General features: G+C 38.7%; 1 protein-coding gene across 6 annotated transcripts in view; it reads left to right on the top strand.

Moving 5' to 3' along the window:
• MOCOS (molybdenum cofactor sulfurase) overlaps nucleotides 1–18,618 on the top strand; it is a 235,733-nt gene that overhangs the window by 195,244 nt on the left and 21,871 nt on the right. For all 6 annotated transcript variants that reach the window (XM_050708714.1, XM_035550580.2, XM_050708713.1 and 3 more), the window contains 3 exons: nucleotides 2,710–3,156; nucleotides 10,523–10,685; nucleotides 16,992–17,073. In XM_050708714.1, coding sequence (XP_050564671.1) covers nucleotides 2,710–3,156; nucleotides 10,523–10,685; nucleotides 16,992–17,073 — 692 coding nt within the window. The remainder of the gene's footprint in view (nucleotides 1–2,709; nucleotides 3,157–10,522; nucleotides 10,686–16,991; nucleotides 17,074–18,618) is intronic.

The raw sequence follows: 18,618 nt of genomic DNA, 5'->3' as shown, positions 1-18,618 counted from the left end.
CCTATATCCAACAACAACAAAAAAACTAAATAGTAAAGAATAAAGGAGGTGTATCATAAATGAAGGTAGGTTTAATTTTCTTTCCCTGATTTTTCAACTTAATTACCATGGTAAAGAAATAATTGAATTTAAATTCAATACATAGAAATGAGGTGTTGAAACAAAATCATTCGATGGACCCAAAGCAGAGTAGGTTGTTTTTATTTCATTGGAAAATATGAAATTGTGGCTTCTTGGTCTAATTTGGGATTACATGAAATCCAGCCTTCCTGCAGAACAGAAGTTCCCAGACAATTCATCTCATGTTGTTCCTTAAGTATCTTTAATAGTACTTATTAATTATTACTTTTGGACATTACAGTTTAAAAGGCATACACAAACTGGACAGGAAACAATAAATGAGAATACACAGTGAATCTCTGACAGTGAAGTAAATTTAGATGACTTCTACTTAGATTATTGGTGTGTTAGACTGGTAGAACATGAACGTAAAGACTGCTTTCTAGATGACTAATATTTTCCATAAATCATTTTATTAAAAGATGTGTAGCAGGATATATTACAGTGAGGTGGGGGAGGCTTCACATCTGCATATTTGTCAGATTTTGAAATTACAGTAAATTAATACAGAACAATTAAAAACTTTATTAATGGTATTCCTCAAAAGAGAACAAAATACAATGGCTGTATAGATATTATAGCTCCCTTGTAATTTCACAGAGGCATTTAGATAACTTTTGCAAGCGCATTTATATGCAAGACTGATAGCACAAGATCTTAAAGGGGGAGAGCTCTTTAATACCTTCCATGGCAAAATGGTGGTTTCATTTACTATGTAAAGCTCCGTGTCCATAGTTTACTCATGAATAGTCTGCTTAAGAGCAGGTGAATGATGCTTGAATTTTCAAGGGGGTGCAGGTTCCCCAGGATAATTAGAGAAAGAAAAAAAGCTTTTCTCTTCTCTTAAAGCACAAAATACCAAATGGCCAGGTACACTAATCTTGTTTCTTCTCACATGAGGAAGATTTTGCTAAGGAGTGGGTGGTCTCATATAGGTCTATATCATGTTAATAAAGCTCGACATTTTAACCAGAATAGGCTAAACACAAAAGCCAAAATTACAGACATTTCATCTGCCACAAGTGGAATGATGTAGTAGTACATTCAACCAGTTTCTATTTTGAGACATTCTTGCCAGTCCTTTGGAAAGATCTAGATGAGTTATTGACAACATTACTTTGTAGGGGGAAGACATCTTTTTTCATATTACTTGCATATGTACTTTGTGTTTGCCAGTGTGCTGACTGTATTCTTCCTTCCCTGATTAAGATTTCCATGTTCAAAGTGCTTGTGAGGGAGGACCTTCTATCGTCAAGGGTCACTAGAGAATTGTGGTTAGTTTTCTTAAGATGTTAGGTAGGAACTCATTTACTTATTTGCACAGCAGGAACCTCTCTCATCAGTCAATCAATCAATACTTGGCAGAAGTGTTCCACGTATATTAACAGATGCAACCTAATTTTGTAAATGTTGCTTCTGCTCTATTGTCACAAATAAAAGCTATGTTCCAGTGCATTACAATATTTGCTACTGCATTGCATGCTTTGACATAGTTTTTTTTATTTCTCCTGGAAAAAATGGGACCTGTGTTCACTGAACTGTGACATTTCTTGCTTTAAAAAGCCCTCATGTAAATAATCTATTCACACTTCCATTTTTATTTAACAGAAATGCATAAATAAATGAAATTCTGAGGGGAAAAAAAAACAGCTGCTGTATTTAAAGGAATAAGGGTGCTGACTTAGAACTAAATCTCGTGTCCATTGGTGAGCTAATGTTAGGTAGGTGATCAAAGGGAGTTTCTGTCTTATCTCGCTAGAGGTGAGTGGCAGCACTCACTGACCTACTCAATTGAAGGAGAAGCTTCTGCTCCAACTCCAGGGAGTTTTCTGGGGAGTGCTGTATGAAAGATACATCAAATATAAGGGTATTGGAGGCCACTGTTAGGGTATTTGAGGGACAAATTTTTCAACAAAGCTTTACCATGAGCTGAAACCTGTGTTTTTCAAAGGAAGAGATGTTAGGGGGAAGGCTACTTCCGTCTGTCCTGAAAGCAACACGTTGACTGGATCAGCAAGACAGATTTACTGGATATCACAGTGATGAGGATGTTCAAGTTCTATATTCAAGTCTCTGCTTTACTAAATGTCCCAGACCAATTCTTAGCCATACAGCTATCCATTGGACTGTTTAACACAAACCATGAGTAAGCCATTGATTGTATAAAATGGAACTGTTCTGACAGCAAATATCAAGAAGTCTAGTGGTTTGTTCACCTATCTGAATGTAATATCCGATTTTAAATCTCACTGAACTAATGCAGTTGAGACTGGAATATACCTAGGGACTGCCCTTGCTAATAGGTCGTTCTGGCATGTGCAAACTTTTTCTGATTCTTAGCGTAAGTTTTTGAAAGGTCTCTCTTGCCTTAAGGTAGAATAGGGCAAGCATCTCAAAACAATCTTCTTCCCAGCTTGAGAAGGTAATAAGACAGTTGGGATTTTGTTCTCCATTTTCTCTTCGTATTCATGGGTTAAATGTGTATTTCTGAAAACAGTTTTTCGGTTAGAATTAACAGACTCTTGAATAACTGTGTAAAGTAAGAAGGTCTGTCATAAGAGCTCTGTTTTTCTTCCTATTTCAAACTAGGCTGGCCATGTCTGTGGAGATGATATAGACCTAATTGATGGACGTCCCACTGGTTCTGTGAGAATATCCTTTGGCTACATGTCTTCTTTTGAAGATGCACAGACTTTTTTGAAATTCATTGTAGCCACCAGGTTCTCCAGGTCAGACACTGAGATTCCCTTCCAGTCCTCTGTTACAAAGCTGATGACAGAGCCTGTCCCAGCTGATTGCACTTACTTTAAGAATGCAGATGAATTGTCTTCAAGAACGCACATCTCAGACAGAGAACTTGGAAATAATTCATCTGTGACAATGAAGACTGTTGACTGGCAGCCATCGGAGTCTGAGTCAGAAAGCATAAGGGCAACTATTTCTGAGACTGCGGTGCCAACGTATAGAAGAGATGGGAACCCCATTACTGTCACCAACATTTACCTCTACCCAATCAAATCCTGCTCTGCATTTGAGGTATATGTTTTAATATATTCTTAAATATTCATCCCGAACTTGTTTGTTTTTTTTGCTTATCCCTGTTGAAGATGTCAACCAGGAGTAACATGTATATGAGATATTAGGAAATAGTATATGGATAACCATTTTTTCCTTTACTCCAATTCCTAGGATCAAGTCTTACATGGTAAGGCACTTTGAAAGTTTTTCAATTAGATTGAAGTTACAGGAATGAGATGTGTCTTCAGCTCTCCCCTCCCCCCCCAACAGACATATCTGCACATAATATGCAGTCTTGAAAAAAAAAAAAATAAAACAGTTGGATTTGCAAAACTTGACTAAAATATAATCAAGTAATTAGTATGCTTTCACAGAATGACATGTGATGGACTTGAAGGCATTGATGGGTAGGCAGCAATTGAGAAATAACTTGATTAACATGTTATAATTGAGAGGAGGCTGATTTACATTACAAGGAAATGTTATCATTAAAAATACATTTGCAACAGAAATATGACATTTAAGTGTTGCTGCACTGTTTGAAAGTTCACTCTTTGAAGATTTTAATTGCTTTTTTGCCAAGCTAATAATATCGTCACCTTAGCTGTGACTTTTTTTTTTTTTAAATAATGCATGATGAAATAGGTGTATGGTCCACACATGACCTAGAACGTGACTCTGCTTAGTACCATATTGGCAAGTGATTTAATGAATGTCAATAACAGTATAACTTTCCCTATGAAAACTTGCTGGTCTAGGTCACTCTCTCACATCTGAATGAAAATTGGGGTCAAATCCAGTGACAAATCACCTGCATTTAAAATATTGTTTCTCAACTGATTTGGTTGTGATTTATTTATTTATTTTTCTTAATGCAAAAAGAATCTGGGGAATTGAAGCAAAGAGTATTATTGCATGGTCAACAAAACATCTACATCTTTAAACTTGGTTTTGCTTATAATGTTTTTAATTCAGAGGCACAATCTTGAGCATTACATGAGACCTGAACAAATAACTTTTCATCCCTTATTAACCTCCCACTAAATCAAACTGTTTAGAAAATCAAAGTAATCCCACTTTTCTTGTGAGAATGTTTTAACCTCTGTTTAAGTGTTCCAGTTATTATAGTTTTATTACAGAAGCTCTCTACAGAAGCTGCTGAAATATACTCTAGCAGTATTCAGGTCCCTTTGGGGTTAAATTCTATTTTTCACATGCAGGCCAATGTTACGAGATACATACCACAACATTCAGTGCTAGGAAGGCTTTGAAGTGATTGTACCCAGGAGCAGGTAAGACATACTTCAGCATGAAAGACAGCTTATGTTTTCCCACAAACTAAGCTAGTTTTCCTCTCTTCAAGCTCTGTGGGTAAACTACCCTAGTTGATAAATGCATATAAACCTGGCACTCACTGGCAGACAGAACTGGAGTTTTATATGGAGGGGGAAATCCCCATTCTTCATGCATACTTCTTGTCCCAGGTAATGGACCCATGGTGAAAGCAGAGTTCATCTTACCTGACCTTATCCCTCTGAAGGTAGATATTATTCTTTAAGAAGTGAGAGATGGATACCTGCTAATTCATCTTATCATAAAATAGGCATCTGCAGTAGGAAAATGAATTGTTGCTGGATATTTCTGTCTCTTTCCATTTACTACAGGAGGAATAGGTTGGATAAAACAAAAGGAATGGGTTGGATAAACGGGAGGTTAAGGTTGGATATTACGAGAAATTTCTTTACTGAAAGGGCTTTGCAGCATTGGAACAGGCCGCCCAGGGAAGTGGTTGAGTCACCATCCCTGGAGGTCTTCAAGAAACATGTAGGTATAGAACTTAGTAGCATGGTTTAGTCTTGGACTTTAATACTAGGTTAAAGGTTGGACTAGATGATCTTACAGGTCTTTTCCAGCCATAATTCTATGATTATATGATTCTGTAAATCAAAGGTAAATTGGATTGAAAAGGCAACAGTTAACAGTGGATGATTTCAATAACTAAAATACGGACATTAAAATTGCAACTATATTGTGAAATTTAGTTTTGCATGCCTAGAAACATTTTCGGAGTCTACTGTATTCTGGTTTGACACTTTCTGATAACAAAGCATCAACCATGTCAGAACCCAATAGCTAAGCACTGTCAGAGCCTGTACAACCAAAGAGTAATAGACAATGAAATATATATTAGTTTTAGTGTATGATATTGGAAGGGACTGGAACTTCACTATAAATAACATTCAGTAAAGAACATGTTTTGTGCGTTTTCACTTAGTCCATAGAAGATACATGACTGCATATGAAAGAACAATGAAAGTTGACCTAACAGATATGATGAAAAATGGGCTTTCAATGCACAAAGAGAGCAGGCCAGGAAGTGCAGTCAAAAGTATATTGGAACATTATACGATTTTCAATATTGAAGTTAATCCTCGATGCAAATGTGTTTGGTTATGTGATCTTCTTCCTGTCCATCAGGCATTCTTCAATTTCTGTTCCCAGATGTTTGAGTGGCACTTCTAGACCTGTCATATGTCTAGAACCAGCGTGTGAAAGATCTGTCATTCTCATTGTTTGCCCATAAAAGAGATAAATATGGCAACTCACAGCCCACCATTTGTAATGAGCACTAAAACTCAAAGGCAGTTAGTCTCATTCTCAGTCAAGAAGTGTGTTGGTCTCTTCTCAGCACCCAAGAGTAGAACAGAAAGCTACTACTACCAGAACACAAATCCACTAACTGCAGATTACGTCAGCATCCACAGCACTATGTAGTTGATTATCGCAGGATCTCTAGGCTTTATCATGAAAAGACTGATTCCAACAGAAGAATATTACTTTTTGGCGTCCTTGTCATATAGACTTCACACTTAATATTCTATTACCCCCTTACTTTGGTAAACTCATAAACTTCTGAAGTAATTATCATGTCACTTGTGGTTCCCATGGTCTTCAGTTAGAAACCAAGAATTAAAATTCAGTTTCATGGTTTTAATATAAAATACATTTAAATGCTTTGTAGCTGTTGGAAAGCTAAGAAAAATATTTTCCCTATTAAACTTTTATCTCCATTTTTATCAGTTAGAAGGTAGCTGTAAGCTAGTTGATGTGAAAATTTGAAAGTGGTTTACGTATTAGGCTGCAATAAATCCATTCATCTTGTACTTGGATTCTTGAGATCAGAATCTCATAGATTTGTAAGTTCAAGTGCAGGCCTCCGGCTCATACGGTAAGTCAGACCTTCCGCGTGTGTAGCAAATGAGCTTTATTGGGAAATACATGATCACTTGCATTTGCCTAAAATAAAATGTGGAGTGGAAGATTTCACCTAACCGTGTGTGCAGGACCTCGTCCATCTGCCAGCGAAGTCTACCCGTTGACTTGGTGGCTGCAGGGCAGATGACTTGATTAGTGGCAGGAGGACAGACTTGATGAGGACACGAGTACAAGCTCACAGCTGTTTGATCTTCACTTTAGAGTCACATAATCTCTTTACCTAAACTCTGATTTCTCTAGTCTATTCTAAGTGTTTTAGTGCAGGAGGTACTTGACTTCCTGAGAAAATGAGAGTGACGAGTGTGCTTTGGCAGCTGGGAGGATGAAGCATTAAGGTCTTCAGCTTACTGCAGGTTGGTTAGCTCCTACAGCATGTATGTTTCATCAAGTGGTCATGGCCACAGGACTGACTGTTCAGTGATGTTACATGGATTTTCTACATATGGCTTAGGAAGCAGAGGGTAGAATATTCTAGCTGAATATCTTAAATGTGCTTTAATTTCCCTACAATTATTTTATTAAACAGGGAGAAGCAGAAAAGAGGAGTCGCCTGTGTCCCTGACCACATTTTTCTTCTTTTCCAGCATAAAAACATGTTTTAAACATGCATTTTTAAACATGAACATCTCTTATGTCAATGAATTTTGCATAATTACTTAGTGCACTGTGCCCAGTGAAAGAGGTTAGGACTTTAAACATTAATAACTTTATTACTCTTGCAGTAGATTTCAGAGGATAAAAATTGCAGCTCAACACAGAAGACAAATTAGCTTTTAATTCAAAATACAATGCAAATTCTTAGTGATCAGTAGTTAAATTATGTGTAAGACCACTAACATTTTTAAACTTGCATAATTTAAAAGCTGTTCAGTGATTGCTTTAATGTGTTCAAAAATTGTGTTAGCCTTCATGATGACATTACAGGCAACTATGGAAAAATGCAGCCCAAAGTATTTCAAAGAAAAATCCCCCTCAAAAAAACAAAACCATGGTTTTGCAATGGATGTTTTTACATTACAAGAAGAAAAATTGCTAAAGAAGGTAGAACAGCATGTACTGGTTGTGCTCTATGCAGTGGTCCTTGCTGATGACAGGTAGAGAAGACCTTATGTTGGATGATTAGCCCACCTGTCCTGCTGGGAAAGAAGGTGTATGCAAGCATCTGTCAGTAAAATCATGGTGTCCCTGCTTTCTGTCTGTCCTCCCCCTTCTAACTTGTCTCTGTAGCAGGAGATGGTCAGGCAGCTTTAAGGAATCAGTGCAATACAGTATTGCTCACTGTGATGGAAGCTACCCTGCTTTATTTTACTTTGCAGTAAGCTTCACTGGCTGCTTTGCTTCACTATTGCCTGAATGTAGATGTTTAGTGCTGTTTGAGTGCCCTGCCTTTCCTCCTGCTGCTGGTCCACCAGGATGTGAATCTTCTTTGCAGCCTGTGTCATATCTGCTGGCCCGGGGCAGACATCTCAGACGTAATCCAAGGGAGCTGAATCGACTCACTCTTCTCATGTCTCAGATGAAAGCAGAGCAGGCAGACTCTGAACTGCTCTAAATTGCTTGCAATCCTTGAACAATCTCTTCAGTCTCTTTCAAACACTGGTGGGAGAGGGTCCTCACAGGTCGCGAGCTTAAATGCTAATGAGAATAGAAATTTTTATTTTCTTCTGCACTTATCTCCAGTATCTGTATTAGCAGCAAAACAGCTCTGATTATTTCATGATCAACTGTGACTCTCTGTCCAAGGCAGGGTACACAGTTATTTGGTTGTAGCAATTTTATTTATTGGAGCAAACGTGCAGTACAGTAAGTTGAAATGTGGGGAGAAAGTAGGGCACTAGACTGTGTACTAGGGATATCCATGAGAGGAAAGGAACTTACTGCTGGGCACATTTAGGTATTATTCTTTTTACAACAGCAGACACCCAGAGGAAGGGGAAAAATGGACTCAACACCTATAGTTGTGTGCTGAATCTCAGAGTGGAGCTTGGAGTTACTAGCCAGTATTTTGGACCTACCAGAGGTATTTTAAATGGAAGGTGCTGATTATTTCCAAATATCTGCTACCTCGTTAGCTAAGCTTTCCCCATAGTGCCTATGAGCTTATAAGAATTATCCAAATATCTGATTAAACAGAAAGTTTTATTTTGTTCATAAAAACCCATGTCTTCAGTGAAGGGTAAGCATACACCTAAATTGTCTCCTGAATAAAATTGCTGTCCTAAAGTGGAAGCAAAACAATTGAATGTTGTAATTGGGAGCTAGGAATCACTGTGTTTGGGCTCTTTCTGTATTTTTCTGCTCTTTTTGTTTATTCTGTTCGTTGTGTCTTGCAAATCCTGTAATGATCTGTTGGATCCATGGGAGGACATATTACTGATTAGTGATCTTCTGTTTTGGAAAGGAGATTCGTTAGCAGGAAATTCTTGCAGCTCTTAGATGATCACCAGCTGTTCAAAATGCATTTTGAAATCTAATTATACAGGATAACCAAACAACACTGGCATCTCTGAAGGATAATTTCTAGCAAGGACAAAAGTCTGCACTTCAGCTGATATTGCAGTCTTTGACCTATAAGTATTCTCCTAAAAGACAGGGCAGAGGTTCACATCCTTTAGGTACCAATGGTTTGAGGTGCTTGGACAACACGTTTTCAGATGACAGTATCAGACATAAGGATTCCAATTTTGACTGGCATTTTTTTTCCATGATCACTTCAAAAATTGCCAAAAGGTATTATAAATCAAGTAGGTAGATAAAATACATATCTACTCTATTTTTTTCTATTATTTTCTGTATGTCATATAGTTGATAGCTCACATAGTTGATAGTGGCCAAAATATTTAGAGGGACTAGTTCAGCTGTAATGCTTTCAGTTTCCACTTTCAGGACATTCTGAGTGCCTGCCCTCAGCTTCCTCTAGTTGGGCCCTAGGTGTCAATCTGTTGCTGAGGCCTCTTCCAAAGCCTGGAAAAATTTGTAAGAATGGGATTTTGTGGGTTCTGTGGGGTTTTGGACAGAGCTAAACAAAATTGTGATTCTTAATTAATCCAATCAGTGCTTGAAGGCATGCTTTCTTCAGAGTATCAGGCTGTGCCTGACATACCTTTCTCTCAACACCTTTTGCTAAAGCTTTTGGCCAGTTAATTCATGTGAGCTGTGCTAAGCTTCTCTAGAAGAATTCAACAAAGTTCACCTGTGGTGAACTTTTCTCCATGTTCAGCTATGACTAGAAAGCATACAAGAGTTGGAACAGTATGTTTAAATGCCCAGCTTTATGTTAAAATAATGGTATTAATATTTTAATGTTCTGAAGGAGAAAGCAGTTATTAATATCACCCAAAGGCATTACTAAAATTGTTCCCTTTTTTGATTTCAAAATTACCATCTGTGTAGCATCAGTAACATCTGTTCTTTTCACCAGAAAAATGTCCATGAAGGCAAGGACAATATGCCTGTATAGGCTATTGGAAGTAAAGAGCATTACAAAAGCAATGGAAGGACAGCTAGCAAAGACGAACACGTGTTTTGTTGCAAGGGGATTTGGAAAAACTGTTATGTACTTGCTAAACCAGAAACCTCAGCAGTGGATGTTTTCTCAGATAGATTCATTGATAAAGAGGGTTTAGCTTTATGAAAAATGTGGAAGTTTATTCAGAATTCTGAATTTCACATTTTCCTTGCTTTCTTTTTCTTTGGTTTTGCCCTAATTCATAAAACTCACATGCAATCCTCATGTTTTGTGAATTAAAAGAAAATTGTTGAGGGGAGTGGTCCTAAAAATGGCTGAGTATAAAACTGAAAACAGCTTTCAGAGTGTTTCAGTGATTGTTTGCTGTATTCTCATGGCTCTTTTAAATCAAAGTGTATGATAATATGCAACAAATTATAGTAACTCCATTCTATCCTGTCAGTTGCTTCCAGTGAGATCTTTATCTTTGACTTGCAATTAAGGTTTCTGTTATAACGGCTGACAATGGCTTCCACAAGCTTTCCTGATCTCAAGGAATTTCATTAATGGTTTCTTTTCCCTCTCTTCTCTTCTCAGCATGAATGTATTATGCAGCCAACATTTTCTAAACCTTTGCATCCCCTCCTGCTGCTTTTCCAGGTTACAGAATGGCCAGTAGGAAACCAGGGCTTGCTGTATGACCGTAACTGGATGGTTGTAAATCAGAATGGAGTTTGCTTGACTCAGAAGCAGGAGCCAAGGTTGTGTCTTGTAAATCCCTCAATTGATCTGAAGCAAAAGATTATGGTCATTCAGGCAGAAGGTAAGTAAACAATATTATTTTTTCCCCTTTGTTACTGGTGTCAAACTCACACCCAGAGACCACCTATATGCAGGGACCAAAGAACTGAATGCTGTATGTGCATACTGACTTAAGGGACAAATTCTGCTACCAAATGTAGGCCAAAAAAAAGCTGAGGCTGTAATAGCCCTGGGTAGTTTCCTAGCGTATTGTTGGGACAGGCAGAAAGTAGATAGTGACTCCATATGTGCAGTCATAAGGTGGATACTCCAGGAAGGAACCGTGAATTGATAAATGTGGAAATTTACTGACCAATCTGTCCCTCCACATCATAAAAGGGAGTCCATCAGCCTGAAGGGACTGTTACTTCTGTGAAGGTGAAGGAATAGAAGTCTAACATCAAACACCCTGGCCAAAGACCTTCCCATTTTATAGCTCTTCTCCTCCTTCCAGCAGCTGTGTGACTAGAGGGGTAGAGTCTTCAGTGGGAATTAATATGAATTAAGATAAGGACCAAACTTTATTTATTTAGCTCAGTTAAATACTTGCACTAGCAGGCAGAAAAAAAGCATGATATTTGGGCTTTGGATTCATCAAAACACTTTTTAGTCTCTGCCGAGGGGAGAAAAAAAAAAGAGAAAACCGTATGGAAAGCATTATGGAAAGCCCTTTGCTACTTGGGGGTAGGAATTATTTATTTTCCTAACAGTGCTGTTAGCACTAAACGGTGGAATAGGTTTGTATTCCACAAAAGTCATTACTAATGCCAAGTTTGCATGTGGCTGAATGGCATTTATCACTTCCCTGCGGTCTAACATTTACTCACCCTGTTATGTCTTAACCGTCAATAATACATGTGCTCACATTTTCCACAGCTAGAGCAAAACAAGGGAAGTTATATTCAGATTTTTCACCCCTAATTAGAACTCTATATGGGTGCTTCTGTAACTGCAGCTGCTTTTCTGTTTATACAGTAGAGTTGTTGTCCCCTTCAACTGTCTGAATACTCACCATCATATCAAGTCTGACCAGTTGATTTATTTTGTCTGTCAGGTTGGCCAAATGTACATTTGGGTACTTCCACTAGTCTTTTGAATACTTTTTGCATGTTTCAAATCCCAAGCACAATCTTCTATATTCCTCGGAATTCCAGTCTGGGTCACTGTCCCAAAGTCTGCTATTTTCTGCTCTTCCCTCTATATTATTATTTGAAAAGGTATTGTCAATTCATTTCAATTTGATGTGGAGCATGTTGCACATTTTTGTAGTAAGGTTGCATATGCAGCCTTCTCTGACAACTTGTAAATTACCAAGTGTTTCAGAAATAATTTCTAGAAATTCACTTCCTTTCTATCTCACTTCCTTTCTGCTGGTGCCTCCTGCTTGTAGACACAATGTGCAGTCTTGTCCAAACCTTCTCTATTTATCCTTCATGTTTTCAGAAGTTCAGCTCTGCTGGACCTTTAGATTTTTTCATTCCACTCTTGATTATGTTTTTTGGGTTCGGTCTTTTTTTCTTACTAGCATCACATTCTGTAGACAAATGCATTATCTCTAGACAAACACAGGTTGGACCTGGTGCTTAGAGACATGGTTTAGTTGGTGACATTGGTAGTAGGGTGATGGTTGGACCAGATGATCTTGAAGGTCTCTTCCAACCTTAATGATTCTTGATTCTATGATTCTATGATCTATCGGTATGTTTTATTCTGTGTATAATGACTCCAGATAACTGTAAGCCTAGCACATAAGGTGGTCTGGGCCCTCTTTTTAGGGTAGTTCTGCTATTTTTTACTCTTGTAGTGTACTTGCAACCTGTAGTATTTATTTATTTATTTTTAAGCTTAGCAGTGAGAGAATAGCTTTCATTTGCTTGGAGAGACTATTCCAGAGGTTACTGCTCATAAGGTAGCACAGTGATGGGCACACATGAAAAGGCAGGGTAATACTGAGCAGATACATCTGTAGAAAGTTGTTGCAATATTTATTCTGTTCTCTTTCCACTCACCTGCAGTCTAAACTCATGACTTGCTTGTATGTATTAAATTTTTATTATTTTCTTTTATCCCTTCAGACACATGGGTCATTGCTATATCGCCCACTCAAATCATTTCATGCTAGGCACTCATCGCAGATGCTCCTGGGCACCCTGCTCTGGGTGTCCCTGCTTGAGCAGGGGGGTGGACCAGATGACCTCCAAAGGTCCCTGCCAACCTCAGCCAGTCTGTGATGCTGTGACATTTAATTTAATTAGTTGACTCCTTACTTGAAAGTCTCATGTTAATCACTGCTGGCTGTTCACAAGTCTCCCCAGCCTGTCGGTAGTGTGTTGCTGGTGGAGCACGAGAGGCCGAATGCTGTGTGCGTAGCTGGAGCAGCGATGGTCAGGGTGAGGAGCAGGAGCCCCCTGATGAGCCAGGATGGCTGTTCTGCAGCTCAGAGAGCCTTCCCTGGCTAACAGTACCTCAGATTTGTAGCACTTAGCCTGCTGACTACAGGCACCTCCAGGTCTCTTCCAGATTTATTGCTTTGCAAGTTTCTTTCTCCCAGGGGATTGCTACCACCCCGAGCTGCATTTCCCCAGCTGTAGCAGTATGCATCTTTCCAAGAGGAGCTTTGATTCCTTCAGTTCCTCCTCTCCTCCCCCGGCCTGCACAGTACCTGTGCAGGGTTTCTCTTATTTTTTTTCCACTTATGTGACTCCACTGTGGTTGTAACCGTGGGTAGATGTTATTGTCCTTATCTTCATTACATACTTCATTGCATTAATGAGGCAAAAGGTTATGAAGGTGTTGGTAGGTGGAAAACACTCAGATCTCTAATTCTCATTTCTCTGCCATCCCCTTTCTTTCAGTCCTGTTTCTCTGACCAAACAGAACCACATTTTGACTTTTTCCAGCCTGAGGTGGGGGACCAGGGTGAGGGCATGGTGATGGGGACACTTGTGGTGAGGAGTGGGTGAGGGAGGTGGTGAAAAAAAAAAAAAAAAAGAGGAGGCAGATACTTTGAGCTGCACCTTCACTGCACCTCTTGCTCTGCTGAATGTGAAAATGCATCTGCTTCCAGCTGACCAGGTGACAGCTACAGCCAAGTTACCTGCCTTCTTTCTGCTTGGAGACTTAAACTGCTCTGCTTTCTCTACCAGTTTCTCTGCTATCATCTGTGCTTTTGTCATTGCGAGAGCAGACTGTGGCAATGATCTACATCTAAAGCGTGCTTTGCTATCTGGAGATGTCTCTCCAACAGAGAGAGCCTAAGGCAACTGTGCTCCTGGATTAGGTTCCTCTGGTAAGTGCCCAAAGCCAACTCGCCCTAGCTGAAATATGTACTCTTCTGAAGAACATCTTGCTGTTAATACTATTAGATTATGGCAAAGAATTCCTCTGTTCTGCTTCTAAAACACAGTGAATCTGTCCTCTCTCCCCCTCCAGGCATGTGTGTTCCTCTCCCTCTAGAAATTTTCGTTAGTGGAAAAACTTGTTTATAGCTATTTTATTTCAATATGGTTTAATATTCCCTGTCCTCTCTGTCCAACAAAATTAATTTGTGGGTATGATTTAGTGCGACAGTAACTGCTTTAATACCTTTTTGCTGAATCCTGCCCGTGCTGAGACACTACGTCAGGTGCTTTCTTTAGCCCCTGTGTGTAGGGTATCTCTGCAGCCTGTCTAACAACCAGCCTTGGATGGATGGACTCACTGTCTGACAAACCTAGCGACATGGTCCTGCTGTTGGGTAGCAAGGACAGTCACACTGGGGCTCTAGACAAGGCCAAAACTTCTCAAAGGCTTAGGTAAGGTCTGGCATGCCTGCAAAATTAATTGGCCTGCATGGCAGCTGGGAAGCTCCAGGCATTCACCTGGCTCCTGACGAAGGGGATAAGTGACAGCAGAGGAAGAGGAAGGGCCTGTGTTTGTTTTGCCATTGGCTGTGCCTTACTTTGGTAGAGGGAAGGAGTTTTTAATTTTGAGAAACTGCATTTCTGGATTTTGACAATTATTTTCATAGGCTATGTAGTTGTTAGCAGGCATTTCCTATTCTTTTTGACGTGAAGAATACACCAAATCCTGGCTATCACAGGACCCACTTCAAGAAAACTGGTATCACTTTAAATAAAGCTCCCATGCAGAAAAATAACTTCTTTTATCTCGACAGCTTGCCTCCACTGAAGTAGTTAATAGTTAAACTCCCAGCAGCTTAGAGAAAGAGTCTTTATTTCTAAAAGATGTATTGCTTGAATGAGAATCAAGGAAAATCTTGTAGTCCTGCTCCATCAAATATGTGGGGACATAGATAGCACTGTGCTAGTTCCTGGCCCACACAAAAGTAAGCCAAATGGAATTTGCATGAGAATACATTTCTGTTCAAGACTAATTTCTCTCTTTACATTTTAGCTAACACTCAGCATTATTCTGGCAAGTTGTGACTTAGTTTGCCACTGCAGAGTGAGAAATTTTAAGTGTTGTGAAGGCCCTTTAAAATATTGGAATAGAAAGATGCTTGCAAAACTGAGCAACTAATTACGCTTTATGGAGTTTATTCTGCCTTCAAATGGTCATGTGTTACTGCCAATAAAAATAATGGGAATTATGTGCATACACTGATGAAAGAATGTACATGAATAGTTTATATTTCAGTCTATTGAAATGACAGACCTCTAATTTTTCTCATTGACTGAAAATAGGAGCTATAAAGACAAGAATAATTTTATATATATATTAATACTGTGAGCACATCTGTGAATTTTATTATCAAGCAAATGACCATGGAGAATGCCAGCTCTTACATTTTAGTAACTGGCAACATTCTGCTTTATTTTTTTGCCTTAAGATAGAATAGAATTGTAATTAACAATGTTTAACTGACCTAAACATCACTGTAAAATGCATATTGTTCAATAAAAATGTGATACACTTGCTGGTGTATAAAAGCAGGGCTTTTTAAAGCCCCAAGACTCTATTTTAAGAAATTTTGTGATTATGCCGTGTTTAGAAATTATTTTTTAAAAATAGTGACAGCTAAGGGCACACATAGTACAAAAACTTTCAAAATTTTCTCTTCCAGAAGGAATGATGCTAATGTTTAAATGTTTCAAAGTACAAGAGCATTTGTTCTGGTCTGTAAGATGACAAAATTGTCTTCTTTTTCAGGTTGTTGCAAGCGACTTCAATGCATTTATTACTTATATGTTTTATTTTTGCTAAATAAACCCAGCTTTTCTTCCTCTGTTTTTGCTTCTGAAGTATACTAACATCACTGGCTAAATAAAGAATGGAAGCCTTTCCATAGTGAAAACTTGCATGGACCAGAGCTGGTAGTGGGCTATCGCAAATGGGAATTACATTTCATTCCTTTTCCAACAAGAAAAAAATTATTTGATTTCACCATACCACAGAGCTAGTAGAGCTTAGTTCTTGTTTGTAGGACAAGCAAGAAGCAGGAAGTAATGAGTGAAATCAAGATATGCTGATATAAAACTGAGTAAAGGAGATCAGAGTGTTTGTTGGTTTATGTTGCAGTATAATGAAAGAGTTGGATTTATTGCAGCCATACAGCCACGCTTTGTTCATAATTTAAGATTATTGCTTTCAATTAACAGAAAGCAATACTGTCCAGCTTTTCTTTTTCCTTCTAATAAACCACAACAGCCTTTCCATCCCTTTGGCTCATTCTCTTCAAGATATGAAAATCATGGAAGAAACTAATAACATAGATCATTGTCAGGGATTCGTCATCTGGTTTAAACTTAGAGATAGATACATGAAAACAAAACAGTTCCTTCATTTGTGGTTTCTATACATTTTATCTTTACTTAAATTATTATAATTTTATGACACATTATGTTTCTTTTCTTGAACAGTCTGTGTTAATTTTGTCTTTTCCATGCCCCCGTCTTTCTGTTCAGTCCATCCCACCACTCCAAAAGAAAAACACAACAGTAATTATCTCATCTCCCAGTTTGCTAGAAGGAGCATAACAGCAATAAACTCATCCTTTTAGCAGAAATCATGATTGAGGCAGTAGTTCTGTGCCAGTTCCATTGCCTGAGATACACGGAGAATTAATTTACTCAAAGCTGAAATTGTATATTCCTCAGTGTGGCTTGGTTACCGAGGTCATCTGCAGCCTTTCCTCTTTGCATTGTCCTTTGGAGCCACCTGCAGGCAGAGAATATAATTCTAGCAAAAAGGAAGGGAATTTTTGTCACACAATGTTTGGGTGGCTGCTGTGATTATGAACAAGTGCAAGATATAGGCATTTTAATCAAAATTCTATGATTCTGCATAAATGTTGATTTTTAATTTTGTTTCCTGTCTGACCATGTAGGCATGGGCACAATATCTGTATCACTAGAAGAAAATACTGGAAAAGAAGCCGTGATCTGCGAGAGTAAAGTCTGTTCGCACAGGTGAGTGAGAGCGGAGGGGAACCCGAGCTCAAAATCGCCGCAGTGTCACTCAGGACATGATCAGATAGACGCTCAGGGGCAAAATACTTTAAAAAGAAGAGAGGGAAGGTGGAAAGCAATAAATGTTCAATGATTCAGGGGGCCAGGAGAAGAAAGATTTAGGTAGGTAATTTGGCATGTGCAGCGTGTCTGGTAAAAAACAACAAATAATGATAAAAATAAAAAAGAGGGGTGGGAGGGGACATTATAAGAGACTGTGATGACTTGACACTAACTAGAATAAGAGAGATCTTTGTTTTATTTGCTCCAAGGATGCGAAAATGGAAGGGTATTCCCAGTTACTTCCAAATGCCAACCAGAGGCTTCATCAAGACTCTAGAAATTCAGTTCATTCATTTGATAGTAATGATGCTGTCAGCTTTGCCTGTTTCACGCTGCACTGATTCAAACATGCTAGAACCCACTGAAGTTATAAACGGCTTTCTATATTTACAACCCTTTTTAGTTTGTTTTGACCACCCATGTTGATCAGTGTCCCTTTAACAAGCTTGGGAAGATTGCAGGTGACTATGTGAAATAGCATTAACTCTAGATCAAAAGACATAGCACTTCAGTGAAATATAACATTATGAATAATTTAATTTCCTATCAGTGAACTTAAGTGTTTATCCATCGTATTTTCTAAGTACTTCCCAGTCTCATTAATTTTTCTGAGTGGCAGTGTATCAAGTGCCTTCCTAAAGTACATTTGCATTATCTACTACATTTCTTTTCACCAGGTCCCTTGGTAAGTCCAACTAAAAGAGACAGATTTATTTATTCTTTTAACCAATTCTTTGTAATGCTTTACATTTGCTTCTCTGAGGGTAATATGAACAAACCAGCAGAAATCCTGGCCATTTTCCCCATGGAGCCATGGAGGAAATGATCTTCTCCTTCTTTTCTACTACCTATTCAGATGATAAAGAGGATCTTTTCCTCAGAAGTGTATTTTCCTCAGGTAGTGGAATTCACCCAAGAGTCATTTGTTTCAACCATCTGTCCCACTTCCCTTAGTGTTGACTCATCCTTAGCCTCCCCATGGTTGGCCCATCTATTACAGGCCCTGCTCTGAAATAGCCTAGGTTCTCTTTCTCTCCGCGTGTATATAATTTGTTGCCAAATTTGGGGCCAAGAAATGAGAAATAGGAACAAAACAGTGCTTTGCAGTAGCACAGACAGGAGGTGATTTGTGGTCCAGAGTCTCTTCTGCAAAGTGTCTGAGGTGAGCAGTGGTCCCAAAACCTTATAGGCTTTTATTCAAAAGAAAGTGCTACTCGAGGTATTCTCCGCGTATTAATTCTGCCTCTAATTTCACCAGTTCTGTTGGTGTAAGTGGTTACTCTGAATTTATGCTGAGGTAGTACATGACATAAAATCTGCAGGCAGGCACGAGGGGGAGTTTAACTTGACAGCAGCCACAAAAGTTTAGCGAGGCCCCGTTTCCCTTGTGAGGTAATTCATCAGTGGTAGTATTCATCTCAGCAGGGGCCGTCCATCAGCAGG

This window comes from Cygnus atratus, chromosome 2 (assembly GCF_013377495.2).
Source record: "Cygnus atratus isolate AKBS03 ecotype Queensland, Australia chromosome 2, CAtr_DNAZoo_HiC_assembly, whole genome shotgun sequence".
Taxonomy (NCBI): domain Eukaryota; kingdom Metazoa; phylum Chordata; class Aves; order Anseriformes; family Anatidae; genus Cygnus; species Cygnus atratus.
Note: the sequence above shows the minus strand (reverse complement) of the source record. Positions and strands in the feature narration are given on the sequence as shown.